Source organism: Chenopodium album, chromosome 11, assembly GCF_948465745.1.
Source record: "Chenopodium album chromosome 11, dcCheAlbu1.1, whole genome shotgun sequence".
In the NCBI taxonomy this organism is placed as follows: Eukaryota; Viridiplantae; Streptophyta; class Magnoliopsida; order Caryophyllales; family Amaranthaceae; genus Chenopodium; species Chenopodium album.
Genome location: NC_137844.1, coordinates 50,282,545 through 50,301,681, shown reverse-complemented (window position 1 = coordinate 50,301,681; position 19,137 = coordinate 50,282,545). Strand labels below are relative to the sequence as shown.

The following is a 19,137-nucleotide window of genomic DNA, read 5'->3' as shown; positions in this document are numbered from 1 at the left end:
ATCCAGTATGCACATGCCATGCCTACACATGGTGGCATCATGTTGTGCCATCCTTTTTCGTGCTTAGACGGGCCCGATCCAGTGCCATCTTTACATAAATGTCCATTTATATTTAGATACATATGGAGATAGCGAAAATAGATGTATAGGGTATTAAAGTAGTTTGTTGGGAAGTGGCAGGGGAGTCACTTAGAATATACTTCCTTGTTTCATTTCGGTTGATCCATTTATTTAGCAAGTTTGTCAATGCATGATTTTGAACATCAATAGATAAAATTTACAAAGAAAAAAAAGTTGATATATGGAATTTATAGATTTGAGATTAATTTAACAACCTTCAATAATTCAGATGTAAATCACATAAAGATTGAAGTCCAAGTAGCTTTGTGAATAATGTCATTGTTTAATAAATTATCAATTAATAACAAACAGAGGAAGTTTGTAGTGTTAAGGTGGCCAAGTACAAGACTTCAAAATTTAAGGGTCTCAATTCTGATAAGTTTAGTCTACAAATAACTTCATACACAAAACATTGCACCCAAGTTTAGTTTTGGTAAATCTAACACATCTGATTGTACATGTACTAGATAAAATCATAACAATGAAAATTACTTTGGCTAGGAGATAATGAGTGCCTGTAATTAATCAAAGCAATACATGTTGGGTTTAGTTACGAATATTGTTGGCCGAATGTAAGCAAATACCACTTTCTCAATCTCTTGTTTTGGTGCATTGTATTGCTTTTGATCTATGAAGTAAAGACTCAATTTTTAGAAATCACATTTATTAACTACTATAGATACTGTGGATATATAAAAGTAGTGTATGTAAATCATTATGCATGATTAAGTCACACATTATCACAAGAAGTTTAACAAATACAACTATAACTTCATAGGCATAATCATGGGATACATGCTTAGGATAGAAATCAAAGTAGAATAATTCAATTAAAAACATCCATCACAAAGAGTGAAAGACATCCTTAATTAGATTTCTTCTCTTACAATTATTAACTCAATTTTTTGTGATTGCTGTTTGTGGACCTTGAGTCTTCCTGAAGAGCTTGTACTGAACATGTTGAGCAAAGGTTCGAGGTGGATAACAAGCAGGCTCCTCCTCGCTCACAAGGTCAGGCAAGGGCTTAAGGATGATCTTCTCCTTAGGTGGTTCACAGAAAACTGCCCAAGAAATCCTCACCTTCTCCTTATTAACTAGTCCTCTATGAAGGATACTTTTGTACTTTCCATTGCTAAGGATCTCAATAGTGTCACCAATGTGCATGATGATAGAGTTAGGGACACATTTTGCAGTGACCCATTTGCCCTCATAGAAGAGCTGAAGGCCAGGAACCATGTTGTGAAGGATGAATGTGAGGGCACTTACATCGGTGTGAGCCTCAACTCCTAGGGCTAGCTCCGGTTGAGGGCATTTTGGGTAGTAGTTGATCTTGAATTGTAGAAGGAGCTCTTCTAAGCCTCCTACTTCCTTCTCTAGCCTCCCTTCTTCCAACCCTAACGCAAGTGACAATGCCGAAAGGATCTTAGTTGCTAAGTATCTTAGTTCTTTGGAATACTCTGATACCGCAGGACTGTATCAATTATATGATGAGAAAATTAGCAAAGATTCTTTTAATTCCAAAATTTAATTTAACTACATATATACGACTTGGAATTTTTTTTTTTGGTGTTTAGAGAGCAATAAGGGCAGGGGGTGAGAATCGATCCCAAGATTTCCTAAAATCGGGAGGAAAGCTCTAACCACTTGAATTATCCCTCACTCTCATATACGACTTGGAAATTAAAAGTGCCACAAAATTGACTATAAGAAAGTTGCCAATAAGCAAATGCAACGTTTTAATTTGAAAAAAGTAAAGTATATATTCTAATTAAAAAAAAAAAAAAACAAAAAACCTTAATTAACTAGAGTTTAACATATGCAAAGTACAAGTATATTCTATCAGCATAAGATAAATTGAAATAGTGGACTTGATCAATTGTCAACGATAATCGATCTATGTATAGATACAAAGTACGAATAATAGATTTAGAAGTAATTGTATTGTTTACATACATTACTTGTTAAGTCTAAACAGAGCAAAATCACGTGTACCATATCTCAATGCAATTCTAGCATTTTAAAAATAAAAAACAAATCATCAAAGTAAAATTGCATAAATGAAAGAGTTATTATAACTTACATGTAGTCAGCAGGAGTCTCAGGCCAAATAGACAAGTCTCTTTTGTCCTCAGGGTAACTAAGGTGAAAATAGTAGTCCTCCCACTCTAGTCGCCCACTAGCACTATTTGCTAGCTTACTTCCATACCCTTGAACATTCCCTGATGCTTGATCATTAGCATATTTCTCCTTCTCTTCAACCGGAAGCTCGAAAAATGTCTGTCCGGCCACCTTAACTCGATGAATTAGCTCATCCGAGATACCATGATTGACAAGGTGCATTACACCCCATTCCATGGCAGCCCTTTTCAGCTCTTGGATTGCCTTGCCTCGTACCTCTGGATCCTCAGACGCGATGTCTTTAATGTCTATTGTTGGTACTTGAGACCCCTCATCTTTCTTCTCCTCCTCGAAAACGTTACCCATTGAGGTTAACTCCTCGTTAAGCCTCACGTATTCCTTAGGGATGGATTCAATGCCACTACTTGCTAGGCTTTCAACCCTAGATGGAGCAAATGTGGCCGTCATTACTATAATAATCAAAAACAAGATTTAATTTAGAAGTGGATTGTGAAGATGATTTATTTGTTTGTAATATTTTGTGAGACGTGTTATAGTGTTTTTATAAGAAGAAATATGACATTAAAGATAATATTAGGTTGTGATGAGTTGAAAATACACTAGCATATCATGAAGGGAATGTGCGTTTAGATTGGACCCTTAGATTCCAAAGGTAAGTAGTTGTGATTTTAAAACATGTGAAAGGTATGTAGCTAATCACGTGATTGAGTGTATGTATTTACCATCCATGACTAACAATGCAAAGGAATATTTATAGGAAAGGTAGTTGACGAAGAATAAAGCATGCATGGGGGGTAGTACCTCCTCTAACATTCATGGATATGACTCATATGAGACTATGAGAGTGGGTCCATTGCCAACTCTTGACAATTGTTAATCTTCAAGCGTTTTTATTTTTAAGTTGACGCATATATTAAGTGTAAGAAAGCTTGAAATTAAAACGCTACTAAGGGCTGGTTTGGTTCACCTTATTTTTGCTTGTTTGATCTGATATGATATGATCTGGTATGGTCTGATTTGGTCTGATTTGAATGTCAGATTTGACCAAACTTTGACTTTAAATATACGATAATGTATACGGAAAAAATATATCAAGTGTGGTCTTGTTACATTCGTAATAATGTATATTTTATTAATATGGGATTTTCATAATTTTTTTGAAATTAAAAATATTCAGCGATAAAAAACCGCACATAAAACGATGATCTGATATCTAAACTTATTTTTTCTGATGTGATTTGATCTGAACTTATTTTTTTTGAAATAAGTAAAAATAAAGTGAACTAAATAAGACCTAAGTGCTTGTTTTATTACAAACAAACGGAGATTAAATATGAGTTTCTGTACGTAATTTAAACTTTCTAGGGAATTGAACTTCGTATGGACATGGGAATTGGTTTACTTGTTAGGTTGTTACTGTTGGAATTATTATTAGAGTTATTTCTTCCCAAAGTAAAATTTGAAGTCTAGTTTCATTTTTGCTTCAAAAGATCAATAACCAATTTTGCAAATATCAATTAGTTGACTTTTTGGCCATAATTATTTCTTTCTATTACCCATTTTAAGCCTAACTGTGCATATTTGAGGCTAAGTAATGCTTGATTGCTTGTGATTACTCAATTAAAGGGATTTAATTGATACTCCTTGACTTGGGCATGCATGACTGCCGTGAATGGCTTAACTTCCTTATTTGGTTACTACTCCACTATAAATTAATCCTCTCCACTTCATAATGATATACGGAAAAAGGATATACTTCTCTTTTTTACTCTAAAAATGTTACACAAAATAGTTTCTTGTTTTGGGCATTGATCACTGTGTTCTCAATCTAGCTCTCTGTAGTACACCGAAGAGTTAGAGTCGTGTAACCCTGGAGGTCGATTGCTATGAGTCCGTGTGTACAAGTGCGGGACAAATTCGACTTTAGGGCAGTGATGCTATGTCACTCTACGACATTAATTTAGATAAGTTTGTTCTTTTATTAATTGCTATTAGTCATAATTGCTACGGTTACCTACCATGAATATCAATTACCATCCTTTAGTACAGTTAGTCACTTTTGCCATGAAATTAAAATGCCTAAATGTTAACCAAACAAAGTTATTTCCTAGGTTCACAATGCAAGGGAACTAACTTTTCATGGACTAAAACTTCCCATGGAATTTTGCATGATAGGAAGTTGATACCCATGTAAACCAAACAAACATTGAATGTACTTAAATAATCATTGAAAACAAACTTTTGTTCAATCCTTGATCATAGTATTACTATTACCCTCCTATAATTTATAAATGAAGTTTTTTTTCAGAAAAATGTTTTTGTGCCCAACTTTTAAGATTGATGAGGTTCATAAATTGGAATTTCACTTTTATTTCGGGTTAAAAAGTCAAATTTACTTTAATCTAAATTTCAAGTCTAAGCTCTACCTAGAGTCATTTGAACTAATAAGAAAATTGTATAATCCTATATAGGTTGATCCATCCCAAATTAAATCTTGATTAAAACTTGTTATCATCATTAAAAATCTTGTTAGATAGGTGTTCGATATGATTTAATAGTATCCATTAAAATATCAAATATTTTTTTAAAATTTAATACATATATAAAATTAGTACTCACGATAATATTAATGGCCAAAATTGTGTTAAACCGCATACATTTTAAGTGGAAAGATCTTTAAGAAAATAGTACGAAGTAACAATTGTTGATAAACATGAACATGACAATGATGACACGTAGAAAGTGTTGGGTGGCCGGTGCATACAAAAAAAACAAGGATCAATCGCATTCAACCAGACCAACAAGCTTGGTTCATAACTTTCAACACAATTATACAACCCAAAACAAAATTCGTCCCCCAAATTTCTCAGTAGTTTCATTGGCCTTATTTTCCTTGGACCCTTCATCAATAATTCAATACTAAGGTACGGAATAATATCTTCCAGTCTCTTTGAGCTATTGTTTCGTCATACTTTCTGTTATATATCTGTTCAATTTTTATTTTTATTTATGTATGTTGATGTTATGTAGTGATTTGAGGTTGAAAAGAATATATTAACTAAAATTTCTGCCAATATTTGCTATATTTATGTTTGATTCTTGATTACCTATTTGTTGTTTTTTAATTTTAATTAGAACTGAAGCTTAATTAAGGTTGAAGATTAATTGATAAATTTTAAATTATTGAAGTAGTACCTCATCCAAATTTGTGGTTCACATAATAACTTCTTTTTTTTTTTATATATATTTGGCTGATTGATAGTAATTCCAGTCTCCAATAATTTGGCTGGTACAAATCATCTTCAGTACTGTAATTTATGGAGGTTAGCTTATAAGAAACTAAGGGCCAGTTCTCTTCAGTTTAAGGCCCTTAGTTTCAGTTCAGCTCAGCTCCATTCCTAATTTCCTTCTCTCATAAACAATTTAGTTCAGTTTAGCTCAGCTTAGTTCAGTTCACCTCATTTCGGTAAATGAGAACAGACGCTTATAAGCTTAGTTAGACTACCCAAGCGAGCTAGAAATTAAATACAGAGCCCTTTGTATGTTGACAAAAGGTGAATCGGGGGATATTTTATTCAAACGTACATAAAAAGGAGTGTACGTTTGGGGTTCTTAAGGTTTCTGGTATGCTAATGATATCTTAATTTTGATGACAGTGAAGTGTTTCTAGATGGAAAGCCTTTACATTCCAGGTCCGGCTACTCTAAGAAAATTTTCGCTGTCTGCTTCTTCTAATAATGGTATATAAGAGTTACCCTTGCTCACCTTGTTCTGAATTTCCTTGATTTAATGGTCTTTGTTTTCTTTTATGATGTAAATGGTAATTGTTGCTTGCAGGAGCTCCTTCAACGACACAGAAAGTCGGGCCAGTAGTCTTGGAGCTCCCCCTTGATACGATACGGAGACCACTAATGCGTACAAGAGCAAATGATCCCCAAAAAGTCCATGAACTCATGGATAGCATTAAGGAGATTGGTCTTCAAGTTCCTGTAAGTACTTCATATTCCAGGCACATCCATATTAGGAGTTTGTAATGATTATTTTGTGCTGCAAGAAATTAAGGTCAGTCATCAGCTTGGATCATAGTTTAGTAGTGTTCTCTAGGACACACTTCTATTAAGGAGTTAATTACACTACAGTGAAATAGATTCAAGATCAAAGCGGAGGCATCCGCCTTCCTTAGAGCAAAGCAAAATAAATGTTGTACAAGTATACTTTATCTTTAAAATGTCACAATACACACAAAAGTTTTTCCTACTGACCGCCAAAGAATTTCAGAGTATGATGCATCACAGAATACAGGGAATTTGGAGTGAAACTTATTTTGTACCTAAGATTTGAATCACTTTGATCATCTTAATACTCTTGCTATAACTGAATATTTTCTGTCCTTCTGCAGATTGATGTTCTAGAGGTTGATGGGGTGTACTATGGTAAGCCAATAAAACAAGTGCTTTAGCTTTACTTGTGCTTCTAACATGTCACTATTGAGGAGGTTGATCAGGCTTGTTTCATAAAAAGGAATATAACTAATTGTTATTTTCTTCTTCTTATCAACAGGTTTTTCTGGTTGCCACCGATATGAGGCTCATCAGCGGCTAGGGCTCCCAACAATTCGCTGCAAAGTCCGGCGTGGAACAAAGGAAACATTAAGGTTGCCCTTGAGTAGATCTGATCTTCTGATGTTCTGTTTTATGCAAATTATTATTCGAAAAATTTCAGCAAAGAGATTTTGAAACCTTTTCAAATTTGTCTTGCAGGCATCATCTCCGGTAAATACATTGGAGTTGTCTTCATTTTCAATTCTCAGCATAATCCTCTGCCTTGAGGGAAGCCGAATGATAATAATTGACTGAATAGATAAGTTTAAGCAGCAATAAGTAAGGACATACATGTGTCGTTGCTTTGCACTTGTAATTTGTAATTCTACAACTATCCTGCCTCATGCTAGCATATCTTTCTCGACAGCTTGTGTAAAACACAAAATTGCAGTAGCTATATATTTTTGTTTTCAAAACTTGACCATCATGTGCATTCACATCTAAGAAATCTACACCCAATCCTCCATATTTAGTTCACAAAGACTTGCATCAATCCTCATAACTAAGGATTGACAGGGCATTACAAAGAAAGACGGTTTAAAATAGCTGACTTATACACTCAACAAGATGATTAATGTAGTGGCAGTGCTCCGTACTGAAAAATCTTATCATAAACCATGACTATGTAATGAAAGGTTATAACATTATCAGGATATCCTAAGATAGCATGTCACTATAATTTTGGTATCGAGAGAGTGGTGGAAATAATCTCTGTCAAATGGAAAAAAGAAAAGGATCAATGTGAAAGCAGGAAGAATATTATTTATCCCTGAACAAATACATTTTATTGCTAATACAATTGATACAACAATTTCATGACAAAATGTACAGTATATCTGTATATGACTGCAATTAATCCCAACTTATAGGAGAAACTAAGGGTTTGTTGGAAAAGAAGGCTTCCAAATTTGCTACAGAAATGTCTTCTGCAGCCTTGAAGGAATCCGGAGTCAAGACAGCTTGATGAGGGGAGAGGACGACATTATCTAAGCTGAACAATTCTTTAGGAACATTAGGCTCATTCTGAAACACATCAAGACCAGCCCCTCTGATTCTGCCATCCTCCAGAAACTGCACCAGTTCTTTCTCATCAATTAGATCCCCTCTGCCGATGTTAATGACTACTCCTTCCTTTCCTAATGCATTCAAGACATCCTCATTGATCATGTGGCGGGTTTGGTTGGTTAATGAGCAGCACAGGATGAGAATGTCACAGTCAAGTGCTAAGTCATAGACATTGGCGTAGTAGGGAAAAGAAACAGAGGGTTTCTTCTGTCTAGAGGTGTATGCAATGCTGCAACCAAGTGGAATTAGTCTCTTTACAACCCGAGAACCAATGCTTCCAAGGCCGACTATGCCTACTCGCTTTCCACCTAACTACAATTGCCATAAATCTAGTTATTGTAATTGAAGTAGCACATTGCAGAAAATCACTCAGGAGTTTAGTATATAACTATATACAAGTATCATAAATTCAGGAATGTATGACTTAGCTAAATAGTATCTAGTTTAAAGGGGTAGTAAAAGCATAGAGTTTTGAGCATAAACTAAATTCATCAGTCAAGCTCTAATGATGTTTTTGGTAGAAAAGAAAAGGGCAAGTTGAATTACTCGAATATTTCAGCCCCGTAGAGATTCTGGCATGTACATTCAGTCATTTCGACTAAACTGTACATCTTTTTGGTTTTCTTACATGATTACCTTTTGATTTTCATGCCGTACAACTGTACAAGTGCATCTCTGATAAAATAAATGCAGTTCGTTATAAATAGAGCAAAGAATTACTCCCTCTGTGCCCTTTTATTTGTCCAATTAGCACGTTCTTTTTCTAATTTTAGGTTGGAAGTAGATGCAAGATAAGGGCTGTCCTAATTCTTCTACATCATGTTATTCATGTATGTATAATCTATGGAAAATAGTACAAACAAAAACAAACAAATGAAAGTACGGGTAATAAAATACTCCGTAGTTAAAAAGTTACTGATATTAATTAACGGATGTAGGGTCAGTTCATATTTACTGAACTGGACTGATTAAATCTAAATTGAACTGAACTAAAATGAATATATATTTTATGATAGAAGAAAATTAGGAGCTGAATTAAACTGATTGAAACTGAACTGAAATTAAACTGAAGTGAACAGGCCTCAGTAAACTTCAGTACATAATCAGTCAGCAAGTAAAATTGAAGACTTGAAACCAGTGAAAAGAAAGACCACTCACCCTAGACCCAAGAGGAAACTCCACTTGTTCGGGCCAAGACCCGGCCCGAACAAAGCGGTGAGCAGCAGAGACCTTACGTAGCACATCAATCAACAACCCAACAGCACAATCAGCAACATCATCCGAAAAAGCGTCGCCAACATTCGCGACGGAGATTCCTCGGCGACGACACTCAGACAAATCAATATGATCATAGCCAACGGAGTGAGCCACGACGCATTCCAAAGAAGGCAGGCAATCTAAGGTGTCCTTTCTCAATGGAGAAGGTCCGATGCAGAGGACAGCGCGCGCGGCGGCGGCGTTGTGGCGGAGGAAGGTGTGGGCGGCGGAGGAGTCGGTACCGACGGCGGTGATGGGGTCGACGATGGTGAAAGTGGGTGTGAGGCGGTGGTCGAAGAGGGATTTGAAGGAGGGTATGCGGTTGATTACAAGGAGGGGTTTTTGGTGGGAGTTGGGGTCAATGGAATCCGCCATTGTTGATTGGATGTTTGTACCGTAGTTGGTACGTTTATAGGATTATTGTAGAAAGAGGACAATGTTTTGTGTGATACGACTCGTACGAGTAGTCATTATTAAATTTTATTATTTCTTCTTAGGCTCGGTTCTTTACACTTTAAAATTATACAGAGTACTCTCTATAACATATAGGTAAGGGTGTAAATGAACCAAGCCGATCATTAAAGTACTCGGATTCAATGTCGATTGAATCTCGTTCATGTTCGTTTATTTGATAAATAAGTTGGGTGTGAACAAATTTTGAAACTCGTTTAATAAATGAGGTTGAACACGAACATAGATATGCTCGTTCATATAATTTCATGAACAACTCGTTTATCTATGTTTGCGAGCTACTCGTTTATTTATATTCATAAATTATTTATTTATTCACAATTGTTAATTTAATTCTGAAGGTTTTTAATAATTTAGATTTAATTTTAAGGTTTATAAATAGGATTTAATTATTATGGTGATTTAAAGATTTTCAAATGTCGAAAGTACAAAGCTCATTTATTAGAGAAGCTCGTTAATTACTAAGCTTGAAAGTACGAGTCATTCACAAACCGTTCGCGAACATATAGTAATCTAAATGAGCCGAGCTTTAACAGATTTTTGAGCTCGTTTGAAAGCTCAGGATCGTGCTCGAACTCGCCTAAGTTAAATGAACTTGAACAAAGTAGTACTCGGCTCGGCTCGTCTCGTTTACACCCCTACATATAGGAAAATTTGTTAAAACAAAAAAAAATAAAAAAAACCTTTTAATAACGCCATTTGCGAAAAAAAAATATTTTAAAAGCTTTTTGGTTAAAAAAAAACCACTACGTTCATTTTTTTTTTTTTGCGAGAAGAAACCTATTTTCCAAATTACCTTCTAATTAACTTGATTAGACTCTAATTTCTTCTAATTTTCCAAACATTTAATATGAGTATTGAGTAATAACAATTTCACTTCAGTAATAAATACGTTTAATTTAATAAAATAATTTCACTTCATTAAAAATAATTTTTAACTAGTAAATAAAGCTTAGGTTTAAGAGAGGGCGGGTGCCAATTGTGAAGATTAAGTTGGCAATGACGTTGTTTTGCTTCTTTAAAGAGCTTCTGATGCTGAGATGGCGTTTTTTATTTACGTTGTAATGATGGTTGCCTTTTGCTTAACCCAGGGGAAGGCTTTGTTCTTTTGAAATGTAATGAACAAAGCTAACCTAAACTAAACTATATAAAATGACTGAACTAAAGATAAGTCAAAAATAATTAAACAGGGCCTAAGTTTTTAATCAAAGAGATTAAGGGTCTGTCATGATTTACTAAACTGAGCTGAACTGGACTAAACAAATTGAGCTAAAATGAACTGAACTGAACTGAACTGAACAAAGTGAGCTGAACTGAACAAAGTGAGCTGAACTAAACTGAACAAAACTAAACTGAGCTAAATTGAATTGTTTATGAGAGAAGGAAATTAGGAACTGAACTAAACTGAATTGAACTGAGTTGAACTAAAATGAATTGAATTGAGCTGAACTAAAATGAAATTAAGCTGAAGAGAACAAGCCCTAAGTTTTCTAATGGAATTATATAATCTTTGGCTAGAAATATCACATCAATTCCCAAAAGGTACACAAAAATAATATAGTCTACGAAACGTTTAAAAATTAAAAATAGTCCCCAATTGTGCTCTTAAGCCTTAACTCGTTAATAACACTATATTTGAGGATAGCGGGAGTATTAGATAGATAGATTTACAAAAAGACAAACACAAAAACTTGCAGAACTGTTTTTTTCTCCTAGTCTGAAATACAGATCCAATTTATTTAGCACATAAACATCATAACACCCGGTACACCCCTCCCCACTAAATTCCCCATCACTCTTTATTTCAAAGTTTAAAATTAAATAAAAATTTAGAATACATAAACGTTCATCTCTGAATATCAGCTATTTTATTCTTCAGATTTGTTGCATCAATGGCAATCTTGCCACCCTTTCCTGCCTGTCATTAAGATTAATAATTGGTCAATAAAGTCAATTTATGTATGAAAATATTTTCTCAACCATACCACCAAACAAAATAAATGAAAAATTATATAATAATAGTAAAATCATTGAGATGTCGGCCGTCATTGTCTCATGATAATCAAACAAATATGGAGTATTTTTTTATTGAAAGATCAATCAATCAAATTAATTACTCCGTATGATAGAGTAACTTAGATATTCCTTTCATCTAGAAACAAGGGTTACGATCTTTCCAAAACAATATTAAATACATGTTGTCTTGACAAGATTGAAAGATGATTATAGCACACCCATTACAATTACATTACTTTTCTCACAAAAAGACATACTGAATTAATGAAAGGTGTGTCAAAATCATTTTCCGACAAGATCATTTAATAAAAATATTTAACTTGGTAACATAACGGGCCGGGAATGGGAGAATGTGACGATTAATTGACGAATAAGTATAATACCTGAGCATGAATGGAATGAACAAAAATAGTGTTGACTATCTTTGAAGAAGAGCTGACCACATCTAACCCTTCTTGGACTAAACATTGAACAACCTTTGATAAAGGTAACCCTTGACCTTCATTTCCATCATCTTCTCTACAATTACTACTCACAATCACCTCTACACTTTCTTTCAAAACATTCACAATCACATCATTATCATATTTGTGCCCTTCAATTTTTGACACTTCCTCTCTAAGGGCATCTCTTTTTGCATTCAACACTTGCATCTTTTGTTGCATTTGCTTTATATACTTCACTGCCTCTCCCAAATGATCTGATATCGATCGCTTTCCCTACAAATTTTTTTTTTATTTATATCCAAATCCAAATTTTCGAATAATTTTCTTAAGAATCGATTTTTTTTTTTTATTTTTTTTATTTTTTTTTTTATTTTTTATTGTTACAGAGTAGAGATCATTTTATTATTCATGTTAAAAAAGTTCAATGCATATTATACAACCATCAAAGAACTAACTCAAATCAAAATCCTAAGCTGATTAGTTTTAATTTATGCTCTATCAATTATATATGTATTCAAATAAATTATTGAACAACAAAATTAAAATAGAATAAGTATCTAAAAAACAAAGCCCCCACCATGCAAAACTTAGCATGTTTTTCTTTGATCACACTCATTCTTCAAGTAATTAATCATCTTACTAGCTAGTAATATATAATTACACAAATGTCTAACATAACTAAATTTTTTTAAAAATAAAAATCATAATTAATGAGCTTACTAGCTAGTGATGTTAGGCTTTTTTTTATTATTATTTATTTATTTACTTCCCAAGCGCCACTTTTTCAAAGAATTAAACATAAACTACTCATACCTTTTTTGTTAGAGTTATGCATTGAGAAATGATTGGTAATTATACAGTGCATAAACCTAACCACATTTTAAAATCATACAATAAGTAATAATGCATTAATACTATTAAAGTGCGCATGCATATAATACAAAGTTTAAAAGATAGTAAAGTGTATAGCTGTATAGGTAACACTAAATGGAGAGAGTATTCACCTTTGTGTATTCAACAGGAAGGAGAGATTTTAGAGATGTATGAAGGGAAGACATTTCAAGTCTTCGTTTTCGTTCGATTTCTCTATGTATGATCTTCTGCTTTTTCTTGCTATCGTTAGGGTTTATGCCATTGTTTTCTTGATCATGATTATTGGCTAATGATCGTTTTTTACGATTAAGGTTTGGTTTTAGAGGAGGGTGTTCTATAAAAGCGGGGATTTGATTAAGGAGATTATCAAGATCATTATTATGTTGCTCTAATAATGTTGGGGTTATTTGATCACCTTCAAATTGAGTTGAAGGTACAAAATCAGAAATATCTAGGAATATTTCATTATGTTGTGAACACAAAGGATCAAACATAATTGAAGAGGAAAGGTTATTCATGTTTTATGGTATGTTTCTTTTGTCTCACTATATTCGTTTCCTCTTATAGTAGACGTGGGGAAGTCGAATGGAAAGAAAGAAAGTTTATTCATACATTATTTTTTTAAAAAATATTGAATAAGATCTTGCAATACCCAAGATTATTTGATTTTGTGTCGCATAGTGGACCCATGCTTATCTAAGACATGACTTCATTTTGATATCAACAAAGCTCTAGTGACCAACATAATTTCCATAAATAAATGCATGGACAATCTGCAGTGGCGAAGTTAGGATTTAAAATTGTAAGATGAAAATAAATCTATTAAGTCGGTACTTTTGTTTTATAATAAATTAATAATAAGATCAGACAATTAAAAAAAAAATATTCATTTAAAAAGTATCAACGATAAGAATAAATGCTCTACCAACTAACCTACCAATTATAATTGATGTTAGTCTACAAATTATGCATTTTATAATATTTTTTAGGGGCCTACTTTGGAAATCAAAAGGCCTCCACCAATAGTGGAAAAATCCTCATCCGTAACGGACAAAAAGGGACCATTCGTAACGGGCAGCGTCCGCTACGTATGAGGCCGTTACGGATGGCCAATGTTATTCGTAACGGGCACTGTCCGTTACGAATAATGGGTTATTCGTAACGGACATTTCAAATGTCCGTTACGAACATTTCAGATGTCCGTTACGAATAACTCATTATTCGTAATTGACATTTCAGATGTCCGTTACGAATAACCTATTATTCGTAACTGACATTTTAGATGTCCGTTACGAATAAATTTTTTTTGTATTAGAATAAGTCCTTATTCGTAACGGGCACCTAAAACGCCCGTTATGAATAAGTGATTATTCGTAACTGACATTTTTAAATGCCCGTTACGAATAGAGTTTTATTGTATATAATTTAACACTTATTTGTAACGGGCAACAAAAGTGCCCGTTACGAATAACTGGTTATTTGTAACTGACAATTTTGCTGCCCGTTACAAATAATTATTAAATTAAATTTTCATTTTATTTAATTTCGACAGCATGTATATATATATAATTAATATATAGTAATTAAAACTTGTTATAATATACCTGTTCCTGTAAATAAGCAATTATACCGAACAATCTTTCGTAAAAATTAATACGACGTAATATAAAAACTGAAGTAGTAACACATTACAAATAAAAACTTGTATAAATTTATCCAACATATACAACAACACTAAAAATATTACGTTGTTCTACCTATGCTAATAGTTATGCATTCAATAAATATTTACTTCTAAAATATTGCGCCCATTATTCTCGAACCACATTCAACTCGTCAACATGATACGGGGCCGTCCTTGGACAAAAATCCTATTGAAAAAAAAAACATATGAAAGAGGTTACAAAATAAAAACAATCCATAATAAAAACAATCATTAGAATAAATGTGATGAACCAAATTATATAAATAAAACTCATAATATAGAAAAAAAACACATAACATCCTTAATTGACTTATATTTTGATTTCTATGAGTTGAAATCAATAAAAAGTTAACATTTACTCACTCTTGGGAGCGTATAGAGCCAAAAACGCTTCAAAATTGCCTAAGGGCCTTCTACCTTTCCCATCTTTCAAGTATTTGTTCAAATTAACACAATATAATACTAAACATCCTTAATTACCTTATATTTTGGTTTCTATGAATTGAAATCAATGAAAAGTAACCATTTACTCACTTCTAGGAGCGTATAGAGCCAAAAGGCTTCAAAATTGCCTAAAGGACTTCTACCTTTCCCATCTTTCGAGTATTGGTTCAAATTAACACAATATAATACTAAACATCCTTAATTACCTTATATTTTGGTTTTTATGAATTGAAATCAATGAAAATTGATCATTATCTCACTCTTGGGAGCTTATAGAGCCAAAAACGCTTCAAAATTGTCTAAGGGACTTCTACCTTTCCCATCTTTCAAGTATTTGTTCAAATTAACACAATATAACACATAACATCCTTAATTACCTTATATTTTGGTTTCTATGAATTGAAATCAATGAAATTGACCATTATCTCACTCTTGGGAGCGTATAGAGCCAAAAATGCTTCAAAATTGCCTAAGGGACTTCTACCTTTCCCATCTTTCAAGTATTGGTTCAAATTAACACAATAAAACACATAAAATCCTTAATTACCTTATATTTTGGTTTTTATGAATTGAAATCAATGAAAATTGATCATTATCTCACTCTTGGGAGCTTATAGAGCCAAAAACGCTTCAAAATTGTCTAAGGGACTTCTACCTTTCCCATCTTTCAAGTATTTGTTCAAATTAACACAATAAAACACATAACATCCTTAATTACCTTATATTTTGGTTTCTATGAATTGAAATCAATGAAAATTGACCATTATCTCACTCTTGGGAGCGTATAGAGCCAAAAATGCTTCAAAATTGCCTAAGGGACTTCTACCTTTCCCATCTTTCAAGTATTTGTTCAAATTAACACAATAAAACACATAAAATCCTTAATTACCTTATATTTTGGTTTTTATGAATTGAAATCAATGAAAATTGACCACTATCTCACTCTTGGGAGCATATAGAGCCAAAAACGCTTCTTAATTGTCTAAGGGACTTCTACCTTTCCCATCTTTCAAGTATTGGTTCAAATTAACACAATATAATACTAAACATCCTTAATTACCTTATACTTTGGTTTTTATGAATTGAAATCAATGAAAATTGATCATTATCTCACTCTTGGGAGCTTATAGAGCCAAAAACGCTTCAAAATTGTCTAAGGGACTTCTACCTTTCCTATCTTTCAAGTATTTGTTCAAATTAACACAATATAACACATAACATCCTTAATTACCTTATATTTTGGTTTCTATGAATTGAAATCAATGAAAATTGACCATTATCTCACTCTTGGGAGCGTATAGAGCCAAAAATGCTTCAAAATTGCCTAAGGGACTTCTACCTTTCCCATCTTTCAAGTATTTGTTCAAATTAACACAATAAAACACATAAAATCCTTAATTACCTTATATTTTGGTTTTTATGAATTGAAATCAATGAAAATTGACCACTATCTCACTCTTGGGAGCATATAGAGCCAAAAACGCTTCTTAATTGTCTAAGGGACTTCTACCTTTCCCATCTTTCAAGTATTTGTTCAAATTAACACAATATAATACTAAACATCCTTAATTACCTTATATTTTGGTTTCTATGAATTGAAATCAATGAAAATTGACCATTTACTCACTTTTAGGCGCGTATAGAGCCAAAAAGACTTCAAAATTGCCTAAGAGACTTCTACCTTTCCTATCTTTCATGTATTGGTTCAAATTAGCACAATATAACACTAAACATCCTTAATTACCTTATATTTTGGTTTTTATGAATAGAAATCAATAACAATTGACCATTATCTTACTCTTGGGAGCGTATAGAGCTAAAAAGGTTTCAAAATTTGCAAAAAAAAACTACTAACCTCTTCTAAGACACCTTTGCACTCCAAGTAAAGGGATACAAATACGCGTTTCAAGGAGGAAATTTGAGAAGCAAATGCACTTACATGATGGTTGTTTTGACTACAGAAGAGTAGCTTGCCCCACTAGCTTTCAAAATTTCACCCATGTTTTTTAGAACCTGAAATGTAAGATGACTTGAATTATTAACACCTCTATCACTTTAGGGCCCAAAATATGAGATTTTTTTTAAAAGAACTAAGTGAAATAAAAGTTGAAAGTCTTGTCTGTTGAAAGTGAATGTTGAGAGTGAAATAATCAGATTTGAAATTCAAACCTCAGGCACAAGACCCAAAACACCAACATACGCGGAAATGATAACACACTCATAAATCATCACTAGTTAAGAAAATGTGATCACAAATCTTTAGAGAAACAACTGAGCTTGTAACTGAGCACCCCTGAATTTGTACAACCTCAGTCCCAAACATCGCAATACTCATTCCAATTCCTTAAACACCGTCCAATGTCCTTTCCCTTATTTTCGCTTACTTCCAAGTTGCAAATTATTACATCATTCCTAACAACGATTCATAGTTTATCCTTCAATAAAATCACAAAATGAACAATACTTCGACCCTTTTTTTCCCTATATTATAATTAATCATCCTCACAGAAATCAACAAAACTACAAAAACCCCAATCACCAATAACAAAATGAAAGAGATTAATCAAACTAAAAACACTAAATACAAAAAATAAAAAATACCATGCAATTTCTGAATTTAATGAAAAACAAAAGCTAACCCTTGAGATAAAAAGGATCAAATTTTTCCAAAAGCTTCAGTAACAATTAAAGTTTCCCAAAATCCACTACCAATATCGAGCTTGAGCCAACGATTAATCAAGGCTACAAGCGGAAGGAACACATAAAAAAGAACACTAATTAAAGATTAATCAAGGCTACAAGCGGAAGGAACACATAAGAAAGAACACTAATTTAGATTTTAAGAAAAAAAATACAGATCTTTTCAAGAATACATAAACTCAAAAACCAGATAAAACTACATAATTAAAGCCAATAATGACTTAGAATTCAAATTAAACCTATCAAATTCCTCAAATCAATATAAACAGACACAAAACAGTAAACTTCATAGTTCAGAAACCTAATAAAAACACCACAAATTGTCAACTCCAACTGACAACATGAAACACTAAATTCTGCTTCACCCAAAATACCGAGAAAAACAAAAATCAAACCCAGCATCCTGTACAAGCTTAGCACTAAGAGCATCAAAGCAGGCGGGGCCTTGATGAAGGCCAGCAGAATTGAGCGATCGTCGAAGCGCCTTCGCAGGCGATTCAGAGCTCAATCTTTCCCAAATTATTAATAAACGGATTCACGATGTAAGGGGGGATCCAGAAAGATAGTAATAATTTGGGGAAAAATCAATCAATTAATTCATACTTAGCTCAAAATTCAAAGGCTTTTAAACTAAAACATAATAAAACCCAAAACAAATGGAAAATAGTAAAATCAATCAATTAATTTGGGGAAAAAAATAAAACCTATAATTAAGTAATTGCAATTAAGCAAACTGAAACAAGGGTTACAAAATTGGGGGAGGAGAGAGAAAGAGTACGCTTTAATGGAGAACTATGAGCGCTTCAATGGAGAACTCAGACAACGCTTCAATGGAGAACTCAAAAAGCCCTTCAATGGAGAATTCGGAGTGCGCTTCAATAATGGAGAACTCGGAGTGCGCTTCAATAATGGAGAACTCAAAGTGCGCTTCAATGGAGGAGAAGAGTGAGAATGAGAGGAGCAAAAGATTGAACCACTAGTAGAAAAAACTAAATGGCAAGCGGTTCAAACCCCCTAATGGCAAGCGGTTTTGAACCGCATGCTCTTAGGGGGCTTGCCAATAGCCTTTTAAATGGCAAGCGGTTCAGAACCGCTTGCCATTTGTACAGAAAGGGCAGCGGTTTGGCGCCAAAACCGCTGCCCATTATGGCTATAAAAAATATTTTTTTTTTTTTTTTTGGTTTTTTTTTCACTTAAATTGATTCACAAACAAAATATACGTAAAAAAATTAAAATTTTCATCAATAAATTGTTGTAATATTACAATTTTATCAAAAAAAATATTAAAAAAATTATTACA

At 33.2% G+C, this 19,137-nt stretch overlaps 4 protein-coding genes across 6 annotated transcripts; 1 reads left to right on the top strand and 3 right to left on the bottom strand.

Moving 5' to 3' along the window:
• Window positions 1–919: 919 nt before the first annotated feature.
• LOC145569074 (anthocyanin synthase-like) lies at window positions 920–2,706 on the bottom strand. The gene is made up of 2 exons (XM_081628447.1): window positions 2,201–2,706; window positions 920–1,591 (listed from the first exon to the last, which is right to left on the bottom strand). Exons 1-2 carry the CDS (start codon window positions 2,704–2,706, stop codon window positions 1,018–1,020), a joined length of 1,080 nt encoding a protein of 359 aa, XP_081484573.1. The 3' UTR covers window positions 920–1,017.
• A 2,324-nt stretch (window positions 2,707–5,030) lies between these two features.
• On the top strand, window positions 5,031–7,276 carry LOC145567685 (sulfiredoxin, chloroplastic/mitochondrial-like). 3 transcript variants are annotated; one of them, XM_081627035.1, is made up of 7 exons: window positions 5,031–5,183; window positions 5,916–5,999; window positions 6,097–6,248; window positions 6,659–6,692; window positions 6,820–6,913; window positions 7,020–7,051; window positions 7,240–7,276. In XM_081627035.1, exons 2-6 carry the CDS (start codon window positions 5,930–5,932, stop codon window positions 7,033–7,035), a joined length of 366 nt encoding a protein of 121 aa, XP_081483161.1. In that variant the 5' UTR covers window positions 5,031–5,183; window positions 5,916–5,929; the 3' UTR covers window positions 7,036–7,051; window positions 7,240–7,276. The 3 variants fall into 3 exon arrangements, with proteins under 3 accessions (XP_081483161.1, XP_081483159.1, XP_081483160.1); XM_081627033.1 differs by having other exon boundaries at window positions 7,020–7,276; XM_081627034.1 differs by lacking the exon at window positions 5,031–5,183 and adding an exon at window positions 5,500–5,813 and having other exon boundaries at window positions 7,020–7,276.
• A 322-nt stretch (window positions 7,277–7,598) lies between these two features.
• On the bottom strand, window positions 7,599–9,653 carry LOC145567684 (glyoxylate/hydroxypyruvate reductase HPR3-like). The gene is made up of 2 exons (XM_081627032.1): window positions 9,084–9,653; window positions 7,599–8,237 (listed from the first exon to the last, which is right to left on the bottom strand). The coding sequence occupies exons 1-2, from the start codon at window positions 9,555–9,557 to the stop codon at window positions 7,713–7,715; spliced, it is 999 nt and encodes a 332-aa protein (XP_081483158.1). The 5' UTR covers window positions 9,558–9,653; the 3' UTR covers window positions 7,599–7,712.
• A 1,846-nt stretch (window positions 9,654–11,499) lies between these two features.
• On the bottom strand, window positions 11,500–13,563 carry LOC145566783 (transcription factor bHLH36-like). Its single transcript, XM_081626093.1, has 3 exons — window positions 13,120–13,563; window positions 12,053–12,388; window positions 11,500–11,571 (listed from the first exon to the last, which is right to left on the bottom strand). Exons 1-3 carry the CDS (start codon window positions 13,504–13,506, stop codon window positions 11,500–11,502), a joined length of 795 nt encoding a protein of 264 aa, XP_081482219.1. The 5' UTR covers window positions 13,507–13,563.
• Window positions 13,564–19,137: the final 5,574 nt, after the last annotated feature.

Coding starts and splice junctions, on each gene's coding strand:
- LOC145566783 (XM_081626093.1), bottom strand. CDS start 13,506: ATGAATAACCTTTCCTCTTCAATTATGTTTGATCCTTTGTGTTCACAA. Junction 12,389..13,119: donor TTCCTGTTGAATACACAAAG/GTGAATACTCTC, acceptor AAAAATTTGTAG/GGAAAGCGATCGATATCAGA. Junction 11,572..12,052: donor TTCATTCCATTCATGCTCAG/GTATTATACTTA, acceptor TCTTAATGACAG/GCAGGAAAGGGTGGCAAGAT.
- LOC145567685 (XM_081627035.1), top strand. CDS start 5,930: ATGGAAAGCCTTTACATTCCAGGTCCGGCTACTCTAAGAAAATTTTCG. Junction 6,000..6,096: donor GTCTGCTTCTTCTAATAATG/GTATATAAGAGT, acceptor TGTTGCTTGCAG/GAGCTCCTTCAACGACACAG. Junction 6,693..6,819: donor GGTTGATGGGGTGTACTATG/GTAAGCCAATAA, acceptor TCTTATCAACAG/GTTTTTCTGGTTGCCACCGA.
- LOC145569074 (XM_081628447.1), bottom strand. CDS start 2,706: ATGACGGCCACATTTGCTCCATCTAGGGTTGAAAGCCTAGCAAGTAGT. Junction 1,592..2,200: donor GAGACTCCTGCTGACTACAT/GTAAGTTATAAT, acceptor TAATTGATACAG/TCCTGCGGTATCAGAGTATT.
- LOC145567684 (XM_081627032.1), bottom strand. CDS start 9,557: ATGGCGGATTCCATTGACCCCAACTCCCACCAAAAACCCCTCCTTGTA. Junction 8,238..9,083: donor AGTTTCCTCTTGGGTCTAGG/GTGAGTGGTCTT, acceptor TGGCAATTGTAG/TTAGGTGGAAAGCGAGTAGG.